Source organism: Hypanus sabinus, chromosome 19 (assembly GCF_030144855.1).
Source record: "Hypanus sabinus isolate sHypSab1 chromosome 19, sHypSab1.hap1, whole genome shotgun sequence".
In the NCBI taxonomy this organism is placed as follows: Eukaryota; Metazoa; Chordata; class Chondrichthyes; order Myliobatiformes; family Dasyatidae; genus Hypanus; species Hypanus sabinus.
In genome coordinates this window covers 56,584,068-56,603,351 of record NC_082724.1, presented here as the reverse complement: position 1 = coordinate 56,603,351, position 19,284 = coordinate 56,584,068, and the positions used below count along the sequence as shown (strand labels likewise).

At 40.1% G+C, this 19,284-nt stretch overlaps 1 protein-coding gene across 1 annotated transcript in view; it reads right to left on the bottom strand.

Annotated features, from left to right (window-relative positions):
• The window catches only part of dnah1 (dynein, axonemal, heavy chain 1), a 357,521-nt gene that overhangs the window by 141,367 nt on the left and 196,870 nt on the right, over positions 1-19,284 (bottom strand). Inside the window, exons 36-39 of the mRNA XM_059944450.1 lie at positions 13,135-13,289; positions 11,274-11,451; positions 4,538-4,732; positions 839-958 (exon numbers count right to left, since the gene is read on the bottom strand). Coding sequence (XP_059800433.1) covers positions 839-958; positions 4,538-4,732; positions 11,274-11,451; positions 13,135-13,289 — 648 coding nt within the window. The remainder of the gene's footprint in view (positions 1-838; positions 959-4,537; positions 4,733-11,273; positions 11,452-13,134; positions 13,290-19,284) is intronic.

Genomic DNA, 19,284 nt, shown 5'->3' with positions numbered 1-19,284 from the left:
AATTGTTCATACAATGCTCATACATAACCCCTAAAAAGCTGGCAAGATACAAGATCTTGCACACACCTCTTAAAATAATGCACATGACCATAAACTAAGCTGATGTCACAGAGCTATTCTTAAGACACGAGTATCAATGAGTAAAACAGAACCATGATAAAAGCAAACATCAAATCTCAAGTTCAAGTTACATGTACACATGTATATAGCCAAACAAAACAATGTTCCTCTAGATCAAATTGCACAACGCAATACATATAACTCACACGTAACACATAACGTAATGTTACCACTAGTAAATTAACAAATAATCTTGGCAGAAAAGAAGCAAGTCTTCCAGTTCACCACTTCTTACTTAACAAATAGTACTAGAAAATTCTACATGATTGCTTGCTCTGCTCTACATCATCTGCATTTAATTGTAAGTCCTTGTACCAATGAAATAATTCACATTCTGTATATTTTTACTGATCTGCTGCATTATTCATGAGATTAGAATTAGTTTAATAGTTAAGAGGTCTCCTCTTTAACCTACTATTATCACCATCTACAAGCTACATCCAGAGCAATATGAGCTTGAAGAAAACTGGACAGTTATCTGAGTGCAACCAATATCACTGTATTTAGGTGGGTAGTCTTCCAATCATCAAGATCTTTCAGATTTCCAGAGTTACTTTCCTAAATTAAAGATTATTTTTGCCTCCACCAATAAGTGCAATGGATAAGAACGATAGTGGCCAGAAGATAACATATAACAAGTTTGACAATCTTTCACTTTACCTTTTTATTATATTTGTAAGTAGAGCTTTTTAAAGAAATTTATGTATTACAATCTTACCTCTTTTGGCATCAAAGGATTAAAGAAGCAATCCATCAGTTTCAGGAGGCTGAAGGTAAGATTGCTATCCACTGAGGTGATCACCTCATTCACTGATTTCCTCACAAAAAAAATTGACTCCTGTGACAAGAAGAAGAAGAAAAGTTAAGATCGTTTGATTTATAAATGTATTTATTTAAGAGACATTGACCCTCTGTGCTGAAGTGCAACAAAAGAAATAAGAATTTATTCTAGTGAAATCAGACTCTGGCACAGTCAATCTCATTCATATCTAATTCTTTAGTACATATATGGTTTCCTAGCTACAGTAAAACTCCATTTATCCAGTGTGATCAGGAGTTTGGTAATTTAAGGCTAGCTGATTTTCTAGACTATTGTATGTTATTCTGATCAATTCTCCAAGAACTTCCAATGAAACCCATTTTCAGTAAAACCAATTAGTTCAGACAGAGCATGAGAAATAAGACCCTTGTAAAAAGGAAAGTGGGAAACAGGATGAGGTGAGTTTCAAGGAATTGGGAAGTGGAGGTGCTGGCCCTGATGGGTTGGAGAGAGTGTGGGAACAGAGCTCCAGAGTGTAAAAGGGAGTGTAGGTACTTGGACTCCATTGTGTAACAAGAAATTCTGCAAAAGGGCTGCAGTGTATGAGGAGTGTAGGAACTGGGGTAATTGTGTATTAAATCCAAGGTCAGTCAAATAACACATGATTGTTACAAGCAAATCTTTTAGAGATCATTCATTAATTCATACTCCCTGTGCACTTCAAATACTGTATATAATTAGGTAGCTACAGGCGGAACTTCTCACAGGGTAAGCTGTATAGTCAAACTGGACTCTGAAACCTGACGAAGGATCTCGGCCCGAAACGCCAACAGCGCTTCTCCCTATAGATGCTGCCTAGCCTGCTGTGTTCTACCAGCATTTTGTGTGTGTTGTTGTTTGAATTTCCAGCATCAGCAGATTTCCTCGTGTTTGCTCTAAAACCTTACAGGTTTCTGCAGGATTCTCCACAGCAATTCTGTAATCAAATCTAAATGATGACACCATAGCCAACACAGGATTACATTGTGCTGTACTTGTTATGAACAGACCTTTCTCTTTACTCTGGAGACATATTAATAAACTGCCATGTTCTATGTAAGTACCTAAGGCCTCCACAACTCTGTTGAGCCTCCAATGCATTTGTTGACTCTACACTGGTGATGAGGATAGGACAGTGCAATCACCAATGCTATGAACTGAGTGACTGACTGGGGTGGAACCCAGAAATTTAGCTAGATTGTAAAAGCAGTCAATAATGAAGACTGAGGCTCAAGAATCACATTGTGTACACAGTAAATGTCAACAATCTCTCAAAATCAGAGGTGAAGAAATTGAAAAATGTTTATTCAAAGGCAGGTATATGAAATGAGTGGGACTACGTTATTATCATTATCAGCAAGAACATCTAACCTTTCACCAGAGAAAAGTTGGCTACATATCAAAAATGTGTTTAAAAATGTGTTTGTTCAAGTAACTCCACCAGTCTAACTTTGGAAACTTTGTATAGCCACACTGAGGGAAGGAAACCTAGCCAAAGAAAGACACCTCCACCCCAGACAGAAATAAAAATATTTTTGAGAGAATAAAAACACGTGAGCATTTTGATCTGACTACACACGGACATCTGGGTGTGATCTGAGAGAAGTCATTCAGGTGTACTAATGACAGTCAACATAAATTTCAAGATGCTTCATGCAGATAGTTTGTTATTTACATGATTCCTAAGATGTAAGAGTTGATGCCATATTCAGTCAGCTGTTGTAAAATGTGCTAGAGGAGAACATCACGGTAAAAATACAAGTAAGATGCAGACAGAATAGTGATACAGGGCCCCACAGTAAATCCTAAAGCTGGTGTTCAGTTAGCATCCAGGGTGAACACTGCAAAGACATCAGTCTCAGTAGGACAGCTTAAGATGCCCCAGAGAGTGGAAGACCCGTATTGTGTCTGAATCTGTAAATTTGTAAAGGTGGATACCTGAATATCTGTAACTTTTTTAGTTCTGTTTTTAAGATGGCAGCAGTGTAATATATACTATATTGGTTTTAAAAGGTAATTATTGCTTTAGTATTCTGCTTGGTAGTTAATTGCTGCCTGGTTGTTACATTTTTGTAGAGGTTTCCAGAGATAACCATCTATGCACTGTACATCAATGTTCAAATATAGTGTTGGCCAGAAAGAACTGCAATCTCTGAATTAGCAAATAGAAATGAGGCCATTTTGTGAGACTGTCCTTGTAGCCACTGTTTTGTGAACTGGTTCTTGTTCAAGGGTAGCTGAACCAGAGCACAGAATTTTGTCACAAGGAGTTTCTGCTAATGATCTGTTAAACCTGAGGCTATTTTCAGATAAGAAGTTCTTAATTTGTAAAGTGGCAAGCTTGCAGAAAGAACAGTCTGTTAACTAATCATCTGGGCCCAGTGTTAGGCTGATCTGGTTAGACTGGTTCGAACCAGTCTGAGTCGGAAAGAAATCACCTCAGGCACACGGCTGAAAGGAGACCCATAAAGGAATACTGCTTATAGCCTTGGCTACATCCAATAAAAAGCTCACATGTCAGTCGATAACCTTGAGCCAACAAAATTTGAACATAATAGGTTGATCAGATAAGGAAAAGAATAAGGATTTCATGAGTACGGGAGCAGCAACTTTGTGAAGACCAACAATTGTAGAAGTGGATGACCCCACATTGGAAGTGTGGAGATTACATGGAGATCAAGAAGAACACCTGGCCAATATAGACACTTTTTCCTGGGTCCAATTACAAACAAAAGAAAATCTGCAGATGCTGAAAATCCAAGCAATATCACAAAATGCTGGAGTAACTCAACAGGCCAGACAGCGTCTATGGAAAATATATAGTTGATATTTTGGGCCGAAACCCTTCATCAGGACTGCAGAAACAAAAAAGACGAGACTCAGAGTTAGAAGGTGCGGGAGGGGAGGAAGAAACACAAGGTTATAGGTGCAATTGTGAGGAGTGAAGTAACGAGCTGGGAAGATGATTGGTAAAAGAGATACAAGGCTGGAGAAGGAGGAATCTGATAAGAGAGGACAGAAGGCCATGGAAGAAAGAAAAGGGGGAGGACCACCAGAGGGAGGTAAAGGGCAGATCAGGAGATGACATGAGAGAGGGTAAAGTGAATTGGGAATGGTGAAGAGGAGGGTCATTACCAGTAATTTCCCTCCCTTCTGCTTCACCATTCCCCATTCCCAATTCATGCACTAATCAATTTCCCAGTTCTTTACTTCACCCCTCTCTCCTCCACTCCTGGTTGAACCTATCACCTTGTGTTTCTTCCTCCCTTCCCTCCACCTTTTAACTCTGACTCCTCATCTTTTTATCCCCAGTCCTGCTGAAAGGTCTCAGCCCGAAATGTCAACTTTACTCTTTTCCATGGATGCTGCCAGGCCTGCTGAGTTCCTTCAGCATTTTGTGTGTGTTGCCTTTTTTTCATGGGTACTACCTTTTCTCTTCTTTGACTGTTTGTGGAAGTTCAGGGAAACCTAGTTAGTTAGTTTGTAAATTCACGTGCTTGTTAGTTGAGACACATTGGTAAATACAGATTCTCCCTGTGTCATTATTATTGAGGTTGATCCTTGTAACAATAGCAACATAAACTTCTGAGGTGATCCAATACAGAAGAAGTTACTGACCTCCAGGAAATTGTTAAAGAGTAGCTCCAGTTTCATTTTGTAGGGTTCTATGACTGGGGGTACTTTCCTAAGCCAGCATTCAATAAATGGCTTAAGTCCTAAAATGCTGGGCTCCAAGTAGACCATTCCACAACGAGAGACAGTGGCAGGAGAGGCCACTGCTAAATCCTCCACCTCAAACATCATTGTCATCACCTGAAAAAAAGGTAAAAAGAAGATTATAAATGTCAAGTTACTTCTATATCAAGCTCTAAGATGAGGTAGTAAATTAGATTAGACATTGGTTTTGTGGGAGAAGCCAGAGACTGGTGGTAGACAGTTATCTCTCTGACTGGAGGGCTGTGACTAGTGGTGTGCCGCAGGGATCTGTGCTGGGTCTATTGTAGTCTGTCATCTATATCAATACTATGAATGATAATGTGATTGACTGGATCAGCAAATTTGCAGGTGACACCAAGATTGGGCGTGTAGTGGACAGTGAGGAAGGCTATCGAAGCTTGCGGTGGAATCTGGACCAGTTGGGAAAAATGTGCTGAAAAACAGCAGATGTAATTTAATGTAGGTAAGCATGAGGTGTAGCATTTTGGGAGGACCAACCAGGTCTTACAGTGAACGGTTAGGGCACTGCAGAGTGCAGTACAACAAAGGGATTGGGGAATACAGGTCCATAATTCATTGAAGGTAGTGTCACAGGTTGTAGAGAAAGGTTTTGGCACATTGGCCTTCATAGATCAAAGTTTTGAGTACAAGAATTAGGGATGTTATGTTGAAGTTGTATATGACATTGCTACTAATTTGGAGTATTGTGTGCAGTTTTGGTCACTTAGACCATAAGACAAAGGAACAGAATTAGGCCATTCAGCCCATCAAATCTGTTCTGCCATTACCTCATGACTGATCCTGGATCCCATTCAACCCCATACATCTGCCTTCTTGTCATTTCCTTTGATGTCCCAATGAATCAGGAAACTATCCGTGACTTTAAATATACCCACGGACTTGGCCTCCACCGCAGTATGTGGCACAGCATTCCAGATTCACTACACTCTGACTTAAAAAACAACTCCTCCTTACCTCTGTTCTAAAAGGTGACCCTTCAATTTTGCCCTCTGGTTCTGGATACCCCCACCATAGGAAACATCCAATTGACATCCACCTTATCTAGTCCTTTCAACATTCAGTAGGTTTCAATGAGATCCATTCTTCTAAATTCCAGTGAGTACAGGCCCAAAGCTGCTAAACACTTATCATATGAAAACCCCTTCATTCTTGGAATCACCCCCGTGAACCTCCTCTGGACTCTCTCCAATGACAACACATCCTTTCTGAAATGTGGGGTCCAAATACTCCAAGTGACTAGTGTCTTATAAAACCTCAGCAGTATCTCTTTGGTTTTTATATTCTGTTCCCCTTGAAATAAATGCCAACATTGCATTTGCCGCCTTTACCACAGACTCAACCTGTAAATTAATCTTCTGGGAGTCTTGCACAAGGTCTTCTAAGTCTCTCTGCCCCTCTGATGTTTGAACTTTTACCAAAATGAATTATCATACATTTCCCAACACTGTATTCCATCTGCCACTTTTTTGCCCATTCTTCCAATTTGTCTGTTACAATTGCATTGCTTCCTCAGCACTACCTGCCCCTCCACCTATCTTTGTATCATTCACAAACTTTGCTACAAAGCCATCAATTCCATTATCTAAATCATTGACAAACAATGTGAGAAGCAGTGGTTCCAATACTGACCCCTGAGGAACACAACTAGTCACTGACAGCCAACCAGAAAAGGCCGCCTTTATTCCCACTCACTGCCTCCTGCCTGTCAGCCATTCCTCTATCCATGCCAGTATCTTTCCTGTAACTCCACAGGATTTTAACTTGTTAAGCAGCCTCATGTATGGCACCTTATCAAATGCCCTCTGAAAATCCGAGTAAATGACATCCACTGCCTCTCCTTTGTCCACCTTGCTGGTTACCTACTTGATGAACTTTAACAGACTTGTCAGGCAAGATTTCCCTCTGCAGAAACCATGTTAACTTTTACATTTTATTATTAGTCTCCAAGTACTCCGAAACCTCATCTTTAATAATAGACTCTTACACTTTCCCGAACACTGAGCTTAGGCTAACTGGCCTATAATTTCCTTCCTTTTGCCTTCCTCCCTTCTTAAAGAGTGGAGAGTCATTTTCAATTTTCCAGTCCTCTGGGACCATTCCAGAATCAAGCATGATCTTGAGAGATCACAACCAATGCATCTGATATCTCTTCAGCAACCTCTTTCAGGTCTCTGGGATGTAGACTGTCTAGAGTAGACTGTGTGATTTTTCCACTTTTGAGTTTGCCTAGCACTTTTTCCTTTGTAATAGCAATGGCACTCACTCCTGCTCCCTGACACTCACAGACCTCTGGCACACTGCTTGTGTCTTGCACAGGGAAGACTGATGCAAAGTACTCATTATGTTTATCTGCCATTTCTTTGTCCCCCATTACTACCTCACCAGCATCATTTTCCAGTGTCCAATATAAACTCTCATTTCCCTTTACTCTTTATATGACTGAAAAAACTTTTAGTATCCTGCTTCCTATTATTGGTTAGTTTGCCCTCATATTTAATCTTTTCCCTTCTTATAGCTTTTTTAGTTGCCTCTTGTTGGATTTTAAAAGCTTCCCAATCATCCAACTTCCCACTCGTGTTTGCTACTTTATATGCTCTTTCCTTTGCTTATTCTGCAGTCCTTAACTTCCCTTGTCAGCCACAGTTGCCTACCTCTGCCTTTTGAGAACAACTTCTTCTGTGGGACATATCTATTCTGTGCCTTGTGAACTGCTCCCAGAAACTTCAGCCATCTCCACTCCGCCATCATCCCTGCATATATCCTCCTCCAATCCATCTGGGCAAGCTCCTCTCTTATTTGAATTGAACTGAATTTATTACTTACTTCCTTCACATACATGAGTAAAATCTCCATCTAAATATGCAATATATAGTATTTTGTAATAAATAGTATGTACAGCAGGGCAGTTAATATAGCATAGAAATACAATTGTATCAGTGTGAATTAATCAGTCTGATGGCCTTGTGAAGAAGCTGTCCCATAGCCTGTTGGTCCTGGCTTTTATGCTGAAGTACTGTTTCCCAGATGGTATCAGCTGGAACAGTTTGTGGTTGGGGTGACTTGGGTCCCTAGTAATTCCCTTTATTCCATTGCAATATTGATACATGTGACTTATCCTTTTCCTTCTCAAATTGCAGTATGAATTCAATGATATTATGATCACTGCCTCCTAAGGGTTCCAGCTCCCTAATAAGATCAGGGTTATTACACAGCACCTAATCTAAGATAGCCTTTCCCTGAGTAGGCTGAATCACAAACTTCTCTAAAAAGCCATATTGCAGGCATTTAACAAATTCCCTCTCTTGTGATCTGACACCGACCCAATTTTTTTCAATCCCCTTGCATATTGAAATCCCCCATTACAATTGTGACATTACCCTTATTACAGGTCCACAATCCCTTATCCGAAATCCTTGGGGCCAGTTGCATTTAGGAATTCAGAATTCCCTTTTATTGATTCCGGGACCCCCCGCGGATACCATAAAACACGTATGCTCAAGTCCCTTTTTTAACCTGTCTCTGTGCAAGGTGGACTTTAGGACCAGGCAGAGCTCCAGACCTACACACATCCTCCCGTATACATCATCTCTAGATTACTTATAATACCTCATACAATGTAAATGCTATGTAAATAGTTGTTATACTGTATTGTTTAGGGAATAGTGACAAGAAAAATATTTTACTTCCAACAAAAACATTTAATAAAACATAAAAATATACAGCTTCAAATGAACTGAATCAAACACATGGTAAATGACTTATTGGAATAAATGTCGAACATCACCGTCACTATGAAACTTCAGTAACTTGTCTTTCTGTTTCTTTAAATTATATACACTGGTAGTTCCGACACCATATTGTTCAGTAAGACACTGCAAAGGCACACCACGATCAAGCTTCTGCAATAACTCCACTTTCTGCGTTATTGACAATGATAGATGCTTCCTTTTTTTTCATTGTTACCCATATGGGTATCTGCAGCTCTTTTTACATTTTCACAGTGAAATTAAACACAAAGTCAACAGTGAACACAAAATGTCAGCGAACAGCAAATGCACATGTAACCTGTACGAGTGTTGAGCCACAATGGACGTCTGGTGGCCTCTGCTAGTGCTGCCACGTCGCACCTGAGTGACGTCAGCTGTTGGTGAAAAAAACTTCAGTTTTCAGAGCTTTTTTGATTTCAGAATTTCGGATAAGGGATTGGGGACCTGTACGTGCTTTTCCAGACCCCTTTGCAATCACAACTCCACAATGACTATTATTTGGACGCCCATATATGATCCCTTTAATTTTGTTTTTACCCTTGCCGTTTCTTAATTCTACCCACAATGATTCAGCATTCTCTGTGCTCTACAGGAAAGATGTAAATAAGACTGAAAGAGCACAGAGAAAATTGCTGGTTGTTGCTGGTGCTAGAGGAAAGGCTGAATAGGTTATAAGTTATAAGTCCTAGAACACAGAAGTCTGAGGGGAAATTTGATATATATAAAATTGAGGGGTATAGATAGGATAAATGCAGAAAGACTTTTTCCTCTAAAGTTGGGTGAGACTACGACTACAGGCCATCTGTTAAGGGTGAAAGGTGAAATGTTTTAGGGGAACACGAGGGGAAACTTTTTCACTCATAGGGTCATGAGAGTGTGGAGTGAGCTGTGGTGGATGTGATTTCAATTTCAAGGCTTAAGAGAAGTTTGGTTAGATAGTGGGGTATGGCTATGGTCTGGGTGCAGGTCAATGGGGCTGGACAGTTGGTGGTTTGGCACAGATGTGATGGGCCAAAGTGCCCCTTTTTGTGCTGTGGTTTTCTATGGCTCTAATGTTAAAACATAGATCACAGGGAATTGTTCATTTGCAAACCAAGGGCTTTAGAATAGAATCCCAGCTACTAAATCAAAGCATTGAGTACAGAAGTTGGGATGTAATGCTAAAGTTGTACAAGGCATTGGTAAGGCCAAATTTGGAATATTGTGTGCAGTTCTGGTCACTGAATTATAGGAAAGATATCAATAAATTAGAGAGAGTGCAGAGACGATTTACTAGGATGTTACCTGGGTTTCAGCAATTAAGTTACAGAGAAAGGTTGAACAAGTTAGGTCTCTATTCATTGGAGCGTAGAAGGTTGAGGGGGGATTTGATCGAGGTATTTAAAATTTTGAGAGGGATAGATAGAGTTGAAGTGAACAGGCTGTTTCCATTGAGAGTAGGGGAGATTCAAACTAGAGGACATGATTTGAGAGTTAGGGGGCAGAAGTTTAAGGGAAACACGAGGGGGTATTTCTTTAATCAAAGAGTGATAGCTGTGTGGAATGAGCTTCCTGTAGAAGTAGTAGAGGCCAGTTCAGTTGTGTCATTTAAGGTAAAATTGGATAGGTATATGGACAGGAAAGGAGTGGAGGGTTATGGGCTGAGTGCGGGTAGTTGGGACTAGGTGAGATTAAGGGTTCGGCACGGACTAGGAGGGCCAAGATGGCCTGTTTCCGTGCTGTGATTGTTATATGGTTATATGGTTATATGGTTATATGAATGTTCAAAATACTTAGCAGGTTAGACAGTATTTGGGGAGGTTGGAATAAAATTTAGGGTGACAACCATTTATCATAACAGGAAGTTATTTCAGGTTAAAGTTTGTGGAAGAAGACAGTCAACAAGGAGAGAAAGAAAAAATCCATGTCAACAAGAAAAAATGTAGAATGATCTATGAAGTGCTTGGGTGGAGGCAAGAGAGATGAAATAAAGCCGAGAGATTTGAAGTAATTGGAATTTATTAAGTAACTTTTGTTAATGATTATAATAGAATGGTAGAGGGATGACGTGACTGCAGTAAACTGCAGAGTTGTGAACATAGTTCAGCACATCACAAGAACCAGCCTCCCTTCAATGCACTGTCTGAACTTCTCACTGCCTCAGTAAGCTCCCAGCATAAACAAAGACCCCACCCACCCCAGACGTTCTCTCTTCTCCCCTCTCTCTCTTGTACTATAAGATGGACTCTTGCCTTACATAGGCCTAAGAGAGGACACACAGTCCATTAACTTACTTGTGAAGAAAATGGCCATGGTTTGTATGGACTCGTTTGCTTGCTTTGATTAACATTTTGCCTATCTATGCAGAAAAGTATTGTTTCCTTGGCTTCCAATGGATCTCATGATATAATTCTGTAATGACAGTCAGTGAGTGTATGAGAACAATCATTTCATCACACATTCACTGTTGTGACTCAATATTTTGTCTTAAGTCAGCAACTCTCTGCCATGACACCGCTTATAGAAGATTGTGTATGTGTGTGGATGGGTGAGAGGAAAGAATGAGGCTTGGTTCACTGTTGATGCTTTGTCACATTGTGTTCTGCGCTGCCCCACTGAGCATACTGAGCATGCTATGTTGGCGCTGGTATATGTTGCAACATTTGCGGCTGCTCCCAGTACATCCTAGGGTACATTGGTTGTTAACACAAACAACACATTTCACTGTATGATTTGATGAGACAAATAGGTCTGAATATAATCTAAATCAAATTAATATCCAAGTTTATATGTTGCTGCGTCCCATAACTATTTGATTGCTGAGCCATGGGGATTTTCCATAATTTTCATTGTTCTTCTTATTTACCTACCTCGGTGAGTTTGATTATTTCTCCAGAGCTGAGGCATAGCTTTTTGTTATCATCCAAGACAGTGTTCATGTTTTCAATCCATACAGCATCTACTGGCCCATCAAACATATACCATTTTTTCCCTTGGTCAGTAGCTGCTGCTCCAACACGAATTAATGATGATAAAATGCCATCAGTCCTGAAAAAAGATATTTTGAGTGTAGTGCTTGGATTCTCTTCTAAATGACAAATATATGGTAAGCTGAAAAGCATTGCAATTATTAGTAATGTTGGATTTCTTCATAATGCTTGCTTTAAAAGCATTTTATCAAATTTCTTGATAAACCAGCACAATTCTGAGAGATTGTTACATTGTAGAAGATCTGATCACTTGGACAAGATTCTAAGCTGAAACTCTGCGTCCTATTTCACATAAGCATACATATTCTGCAGCATACTTGAAAGCAACAGTTCAAGTTTATTGTCATTTCAACCGTACAAATGTATACCACCAAACAAAACAACGTTCCTCCAGACCAAGGTGAACAACACAGTATACACACTCACACACACACAAAACAAGGTAATATTACCACAAATAAATTAACAAACAATAAGGTGCATTTATGACACAAGTTAAAAAGGAAACAGTATAACACTACTGGCACTTCATATGTGGTGAGACCTGGGTGGTGGCTGGGAGTTCAGCAGTCTCATGGCCTGGGGGAAGAAGTTGTTTCCCATATTAACAATTCTTGTCCTAATGTTACGGTATCTCCTGCTTGATGTCGGTGGGGTGGGGGGAGGGGTTGGGTTCAAAGAGACTTTTGGACAGATTGGAGGGATCAATGTCAATGCCAAAGGCCCTGTGTGTTCCCGGCAAATACCTCAACAGAAGAGAGATCCCGAAGATCCTCTCAGTAATCCCCACAATCTTCACAATTAGGGTCTTCAGATCAGCTCCTTTGTCCTGGTGAATATTTCCCTCAAAGAATATCACTAACTTTATTTATCTAGTCATTGTTATGTTGCTGTTTGATAGTTATTTGCCATACATAATTTGTTTTTCGTTTTTCCAACAATACTGCGGTGTTTACTCCTCACTAGGTAATTAATGACCACTTAAGAGTTTTGCAACTACATTTCAGTCATGAAAGGCCCCGTGATAAATGCAAAACTTCTATCTGAGATCACAGAGTAATAATAATAATAAATGAAAGTGGATCAACATAGTGTCATTAAATATATTCTGCAACAGTATATATAATTTTTGCACCACCAAGTTTTAAACATTGCAATTGTTGCAACATTGCAATACTGCTCAAGATATGTCGTGTGGAGTCACCATAAGGCAAGGGCTAAGATAATGTCCAGGCAAGGATAGTTGACTGATAGTGTGCAGTTAATCCAGGGAAGAAAGGTCTTTGAACAGCATAACTCCCTGTTGCACAGCAGGGGTCAAGAGCCATTTGATATAATAAAACAAGGTAGGTGGAAATAAAAAATTCCAGAGTGATGTTTACTATTAGTCACTTTGCTAATTCCTAAGTATGTACTATTGACCTTTACCATTTAGCTTATTTTGGCTTTAATACCTGTATTACAGTAGTGCAATTCTGATTGATTATGCAAATAAGGAAGTTGAACATCCACAAGCCTACCAACTGGTCAATATCTGTATCTAACAAGTCAATTTCTATATATTATTCCTTTATTCAAACTTTAGATGGGTTTGGTGACGAGAGTTATGCTGTTCCCCTGCGTACAAATAAATAAAGTGTGATTGATTAATTAATGCAAGTTGTCAGGGTCTAGTTAATCAGCAACCACAGCAGCAACGTTATTTTGTGGTAGGGACTTAAAACAATCCAATTGTACTTACCATTCATGAGTTAATAGATCAAATTCGCCATACAGCTGACCCATGGTTATGGATTTGGGGTTGAGAATAAATACGGAGATTTTTTCATACTTTTCACCACTGACTGACATTTTCCCCTTTAAAGCTGTCAGTGCTTCTGCCAAGACTTCATAACACTAGGCAAAGGAACAAATTAGATGTACTACCTTACATTCCAAAGGAATTGTACTATTCCTATTGTAAAATAAATGTCATTTTATGCTGATTATAAAGTGATGGAACTAATTATAATTGGTTTTAATATCAGCATATCGCTGAGGGATATTATTTCATTTCTTGTGACAATTGTACCTAGTTTGATACTGGAGTTAAAATCGTGCAGTCTGATTACTTACGGACTAATTTGGCTTTTAGATAATCAACTATACTTGAAGTTTGATGTTAATATAACATTGTAGGTTTTTGATGACTAGATATTTACCCTTATGTTTTATGAGGGCAAGTTCAAAGCTTCATCTTCCTGATCTTCTGCAGTCTTTTGTTGCCTCTAAGTCTAACCTCCCAGCTTCCTGTTGCGATTTGTACTCTTCCCTTCCCCATCTGCCATTCACCCATCTTCACTGGATCTACCCATCATTTACCAGCTCTTGCCTCAGCCCTTCCCCACATCTCTTTATACTGGTTATCAGTCCTGATGAAGGGTCTCAAACCAGAATGTCTACTGTCCATCTCCCTTCTACAGATTACATTAGGATTAATGCTTCCAGCCAGCAATGAAAACACAAGTTTTTGGTAACCAGCTAGATATACATCTATATAAAACTATAAAACCATAGGATATAGGAGCAGAATTAGGCCATATGGCCCATTCAATCATGGCTGATTTATCGATCTAAACCCCTTTCTTCTGCTTTCTCCCCATAACTTTTGGCATCCTGACTAATCAAGAACCTATCAACCTCAACTTTAAGTATACACAATGATTTGGCCTCAACAGCCATCTGTGGCAATGAATTCCACAGATTCACAACCATCTGGCTAAAGAAATTATTCCTCATCTCTATTCAAAAGGGACACGGGTACAAGTGCAGACAGAACAAAGAGTTAAATTGTACCACAGAGGCAAAATTCAAAAAGGCAAAGAATGCAAGATTGAAGGTGCTGTATTGTGTGTGTAGGTGGATAAATTCATGGTGCAATTAGTGATTGGTCAGTATGATGTTGTGGGCATCACTGAGTCATGGTTGAAAGAAGGCCATAGTTTGGAGCTTAACATCACAGGATATATATTTTGTATTGAAAGGACAGGCAGAAAGGCATAGGCGGTGGTGTGGCTTTGTTGGTAGGAGATGGAATTACATCTTCAGAAAGAGGTGACATAGGGCCAATGAATGTTGAATCTTTGTGGGTGGAGCTAAGAAACATAGGGGTAAAAAAATCATTATGGGAATCATAGTTAGGCCTCCAAATAGTAGACAAAATGTGGGGTTGAGATTGCAAAGGGACCTGGAAAAGGCATGTAATAAGGGGATTGGCACCAATTGTAATGTGAGACTTAAATATGCAAGGGGATTAGAAACCTCAGGTTGGTGTCAGATTGCAAGAGAGGAAATTTGTTGAATGCCTACGAGATGGCTTTTTAGAACAGCTTGTGATTGAGCCTTCTTGAGGAAAGGCTGTTTTAGATTGGGTGCTGTGTAATAATCCAGATCTTATTAGGGAGCTTAACGTAAAGGAACCCTTAGGAGGCAGTGATCGTAATATCATTGAATTCATGCTGCATTTTGAGAGGGAGAAGGATAAGTTACATGTATCAATATCACAATGGAATAAAGAGAATTACAGAGGCATGAGAGAGGGGCTTGCCCAGGTGGATTGGAGAAGGATACTGGTGGGGATGACAGAAGACCAGAGATGGCTGAGTTTTCAGGGAACAGTTCACAAAGCGCAGGACAGATATGTTCCATAGAAGAAGTAGTTCTCAAATGGCAGGGGTAGGCAAATATGGTTGACAAGGGAAGTTAAGGACCCCATAAAAGCCAAGGACATATAAAATAGAAAAAGGGAGTGGGAAGTTGGATGATTGGGAAGCTTTTAAAATTCAACAAAAGGCAACTAAAAAAAAACTATAAGAAGGTGAAAGATGAAAAATGTGGACAATCTAGCCAATAATATAAAGCAGGATTCTATAAGTTTTTTCAGGCAAATAAAGAGTAAAGGGAGGTGAGAGTTGTTATTCGACCACTGGAAAATAATGCTGATGAGGTAGAAATGGGGGCCAAAGAAATGGCAGATGCAAGCAGTGTGTCAGAGGTCCACAAGCGTCAGGGAACAGGAGTGAGTGCCATTGCTATTACAAAGGACAATGTGCTAGGGAAACTCAAAGGTCTTAAGGTGGATAAGTCAGTTGGACCAGATGGACTACATCCCAGAGTCCTGAAAGAGGTAATAATAGGCATCTGTTAGTCTCGTGAGACCATGGATTTGTGCCTTGAAGGTTTCCAGGGTGCAGGCCTTCCCCTCTCCACGCCACCGATGTTGTCCAAGGGAAGTGCACTAGGACCCAAGCAGCTTGGCACTGGTGTTGTCGCAGAGCAATGTGTTGTTAAGTGTCTTGCTCAAGGACACAACACGCTGCCTCAGCTGAGGCTTGAACCAGTGACCTTCAGATCACTAGACCGATGCCTTATCCACTAGGCCACGCGCCAAGAGGTTGCTAGAGAGATAAAAGATGTATTGGACATGATCTTTGAAGAATCACTTGATTCTGGCTTGGTCCCAGAAGACTGAAAAATTGAAAATGTCACTCCATTCTTTAAGAAGGGAAGAAAGCAAGAGGAAGGAAATTATAGGCCAAGTTAACCTAACCTCAGTGGTTGGAAGGTGTTGGAGTCTATTATCAAGGATGAGGTTTCTGAGTACTTGGAGACTAATGAAAAAGTACATTAAAGTCAACATGGCATGGTTTCTGTAAAGGGAAATATTGCCTGACAAATCTGTTGGAGTTCTTCAAAGAAGTAACAAGCAGGGTGGACAAAGGAGAGGCAGTGGATGTCATTTACTTAGATTTTCTGAAGTCATTTGATAAAGTGCCACACATGAGGCTGCTTAACAAGATATAATCCTATGGAGTTACAGGAAAGATACTGGCATGGATAGAGGAATGACTGACAGGCAGGAGGCAGTGAGTGGGAATAAAGGAAGCCTTTTCTAGTTGATTGCCAGTGACTAATGTGTTCCTCAGGGGTCAGTATTGAGACTGCTACTTTTCACATTGTTTGTGATTTGGATAATGGAATTAATGGCTTTGTGGCAAAGTTCGTGGATGATACAAAGATAGGTGGAGGGGTAGGTAGTACTGAGGAAGCAATGTGATTGCAGCAGAACTTGGACAAATTGGAAAAATGGGCAAAAAAGTGGCAGATGGAATACAGTGTTGGAAAATGTATGATAATGCATTTTGGTAAAAGGAACAATAGTGCGGATAATTATTTAAATGGGGAGAAGGTTCAAACATCAAAAGTGTAGAGGGACTTAGGAGTCCTTGTGCTAGGCTCCCAGGAGGTTAATTTACAGGTTGAAACTGCAGTAAGGAAGGTAAATGCAACATTGACATTTCTTTCAAGGGGAATAGAATACAAAAGCAAAGAGAAAATACTGATGCTTTATAAGACACTAGTGAAGCCGCACTTGAAATATTGTCAACAGTATTGGGCCCCATATCTTGTATGTATTGTAATTAGAGACAGTCCTGAGGAGGTTCATGAGGATGTTTCCAGCAATGAAGGGGTTATCATTTGAGGACCGTTTAGCAGCTTTGGGCCTGTAGTCACTGGAATTTAGAAGAATGTGGAGGGGAGGGGGAGGAATCTCATTGAAACCTACAGAATGCTTATAGATAAGGTGGATGTGAAGGATGTTTCCTCTGGTCAGGGTACTGGGAACCAGAGGGCACAGCCTCAGAACTGAGGGGTGACCTTTTAGAATAGAGGTAATGAGGAATTTTTTATCCAGAGAGCAGTGAATCAGTGGAATGCTCTACTACAGACTGTGGTGGAGGCCCAGTCCATGGGGATATTTAAAATGAAAGATGACAGTTTCCTGAATGGTCACAGTATCAAAGGATATGGTGAGAAGGCAGGTGTATGGTTGAGTGGAATTCGGAATCAGCCACGATGAAATGGCAGAGCAGGCTCAATGGGCTGAATACCCTAATTCTGCTGCTATGTCTTATGGAGGTTCTTGTATGCTGAGGCTGTGCTCTGTGGTTGTAGACTCTCCCACTATCGGAAACATCTTCTCTATGTCTAGTCTATCTAGGCCTTTCAATATTTGATAGGTTTCAGTGAGATCCCCCGCTCACTCTTCTAAACTCCAGCAAGTACTGGCCCAGAGGCACCAAACGCTCCTCATATGTTAATCTCAATCATTCTTATGAACCTCCTCTGAACCCTAAGATCATTACTATAGATATAGATATAAATTTTGCATCGTTTAAGTCAAGCATAATAAACTGATTCTGAGTGAATGAGGGAGTAGGATCTGGTGAAGCACATAGTATTAATTGCATAGTGAATGTGCAGGTCCACTACCCAAAGCAAGAAGAAATAACACAACATCGAATGGTATAACCATTTGGTTTTAAAGAGTTGTACCAATCTAATCCAAATATAAGTTCTATTTACAAAAGTCAGACAGGGTATTGTATGGCGGTGAATGTTTTGAAGTTTACAGGTAATATTTGTTACGAAGGATGAACAACTCTGATGGGCAGAAGGGTGCAGGGTTGCCCATGTCCCCTCCCCTGGGAGAATTACAAACTGTTACTGTTGCCAGGCTGCTAATGAGAGAGAAAGAGATGGACCAAAAACATACTTGGACTGGAACATTTGCTTCAAATAAGGGAGAGATAATACAGGGAGGAAGAGACTTGTTGTTCCACCATATTATGACTCCTGTAAGACTCACGGCTCCGGAGAGGGCTGTTTACTAGGTACTATTCTGTTCATTAAAATTCCTCAGTGGACAGCCGGAGTGGGCTGGTTTGATGGGCTAAGCCATTCAAAACTGATTGACACCTGAGACCCCGTGAGTAGGGATAAAAGTGAGGTCTGGGGAGACACCCCTCAGACACACCAGGAGACACACGAAGAGACACACTAGTGAGCACTGTTGAAGGATTGGAACCCACAAGAAAAGTGGGGGGGCATCGGAGACCGAACGAAGGATCGGTCAATTTTAACTCACAGTGTTAGTAGCGAGGCCGGTGGGGGCTTGTGTGTGTGTCCACCCTTGCCTGGGTGACAAGTCCACTATAGCTAAAGGACAGAGGGGTCATACCTGAATGGCCACAACAACACATCGACGGATCAAAAACGTAAAGGAAGGTTTGACTGGCTGTCACTGTTTGCTCTCTCTCTCTCTCTCTTTCCAACAATTACAACACATCGACCAACAACTACCTCAGCCTGTATGAACTGAACTGAACTTTATACTCACATATAACAATTCATTATCCCCTAGACAACGATAGAGCTTGTTTATTATTGATTATTATTATACTCACACTTTTAGGTTTAGTATTGCTAACATGTATTATCAGTATATTTGCATTGTTGATATTGATTTGTATATTTTTACTAATAAACACTGTTTGGAAAATAGTATCAGACTCCAATGGACACTTCTATCTTTGCTGGTAAGACACCCAGTTACAGGGTAAGTAACATATTAAACAAATTACATTTGATATGAGTATTAAGGAATATCTTCCTGATTATTCCATCATTGTTCATTTGGTGTGTTACGTACCCTGTAACTGGGTCACTTACCAGCAAAGATAGAGAGGTCCGTTGAAGACTGATGGTACTATTTTTAACAGTATTTATTGATAAAAATACACAAAAAGAATATCAATACAAACATACAGATAATATACATCGTCAATACTAAATCTAAAAGCGCGGGTATAATAATAATCAATAAGGATAATGTATTGTCCGATGGAAATATAAAAGTCACTTTAGTTCATTCATGCTGCAGCTTTTTGGTTGGAGAGAAAGACGATTAAAACTTGCCCATTCCTTTTATGATGTCAATCCTTCGAGAGTCGTTGGGAGTTGATATCCCCGTTGTTAGCTAAAGACCGTTCTTCCATGGTAAAGGCTCACC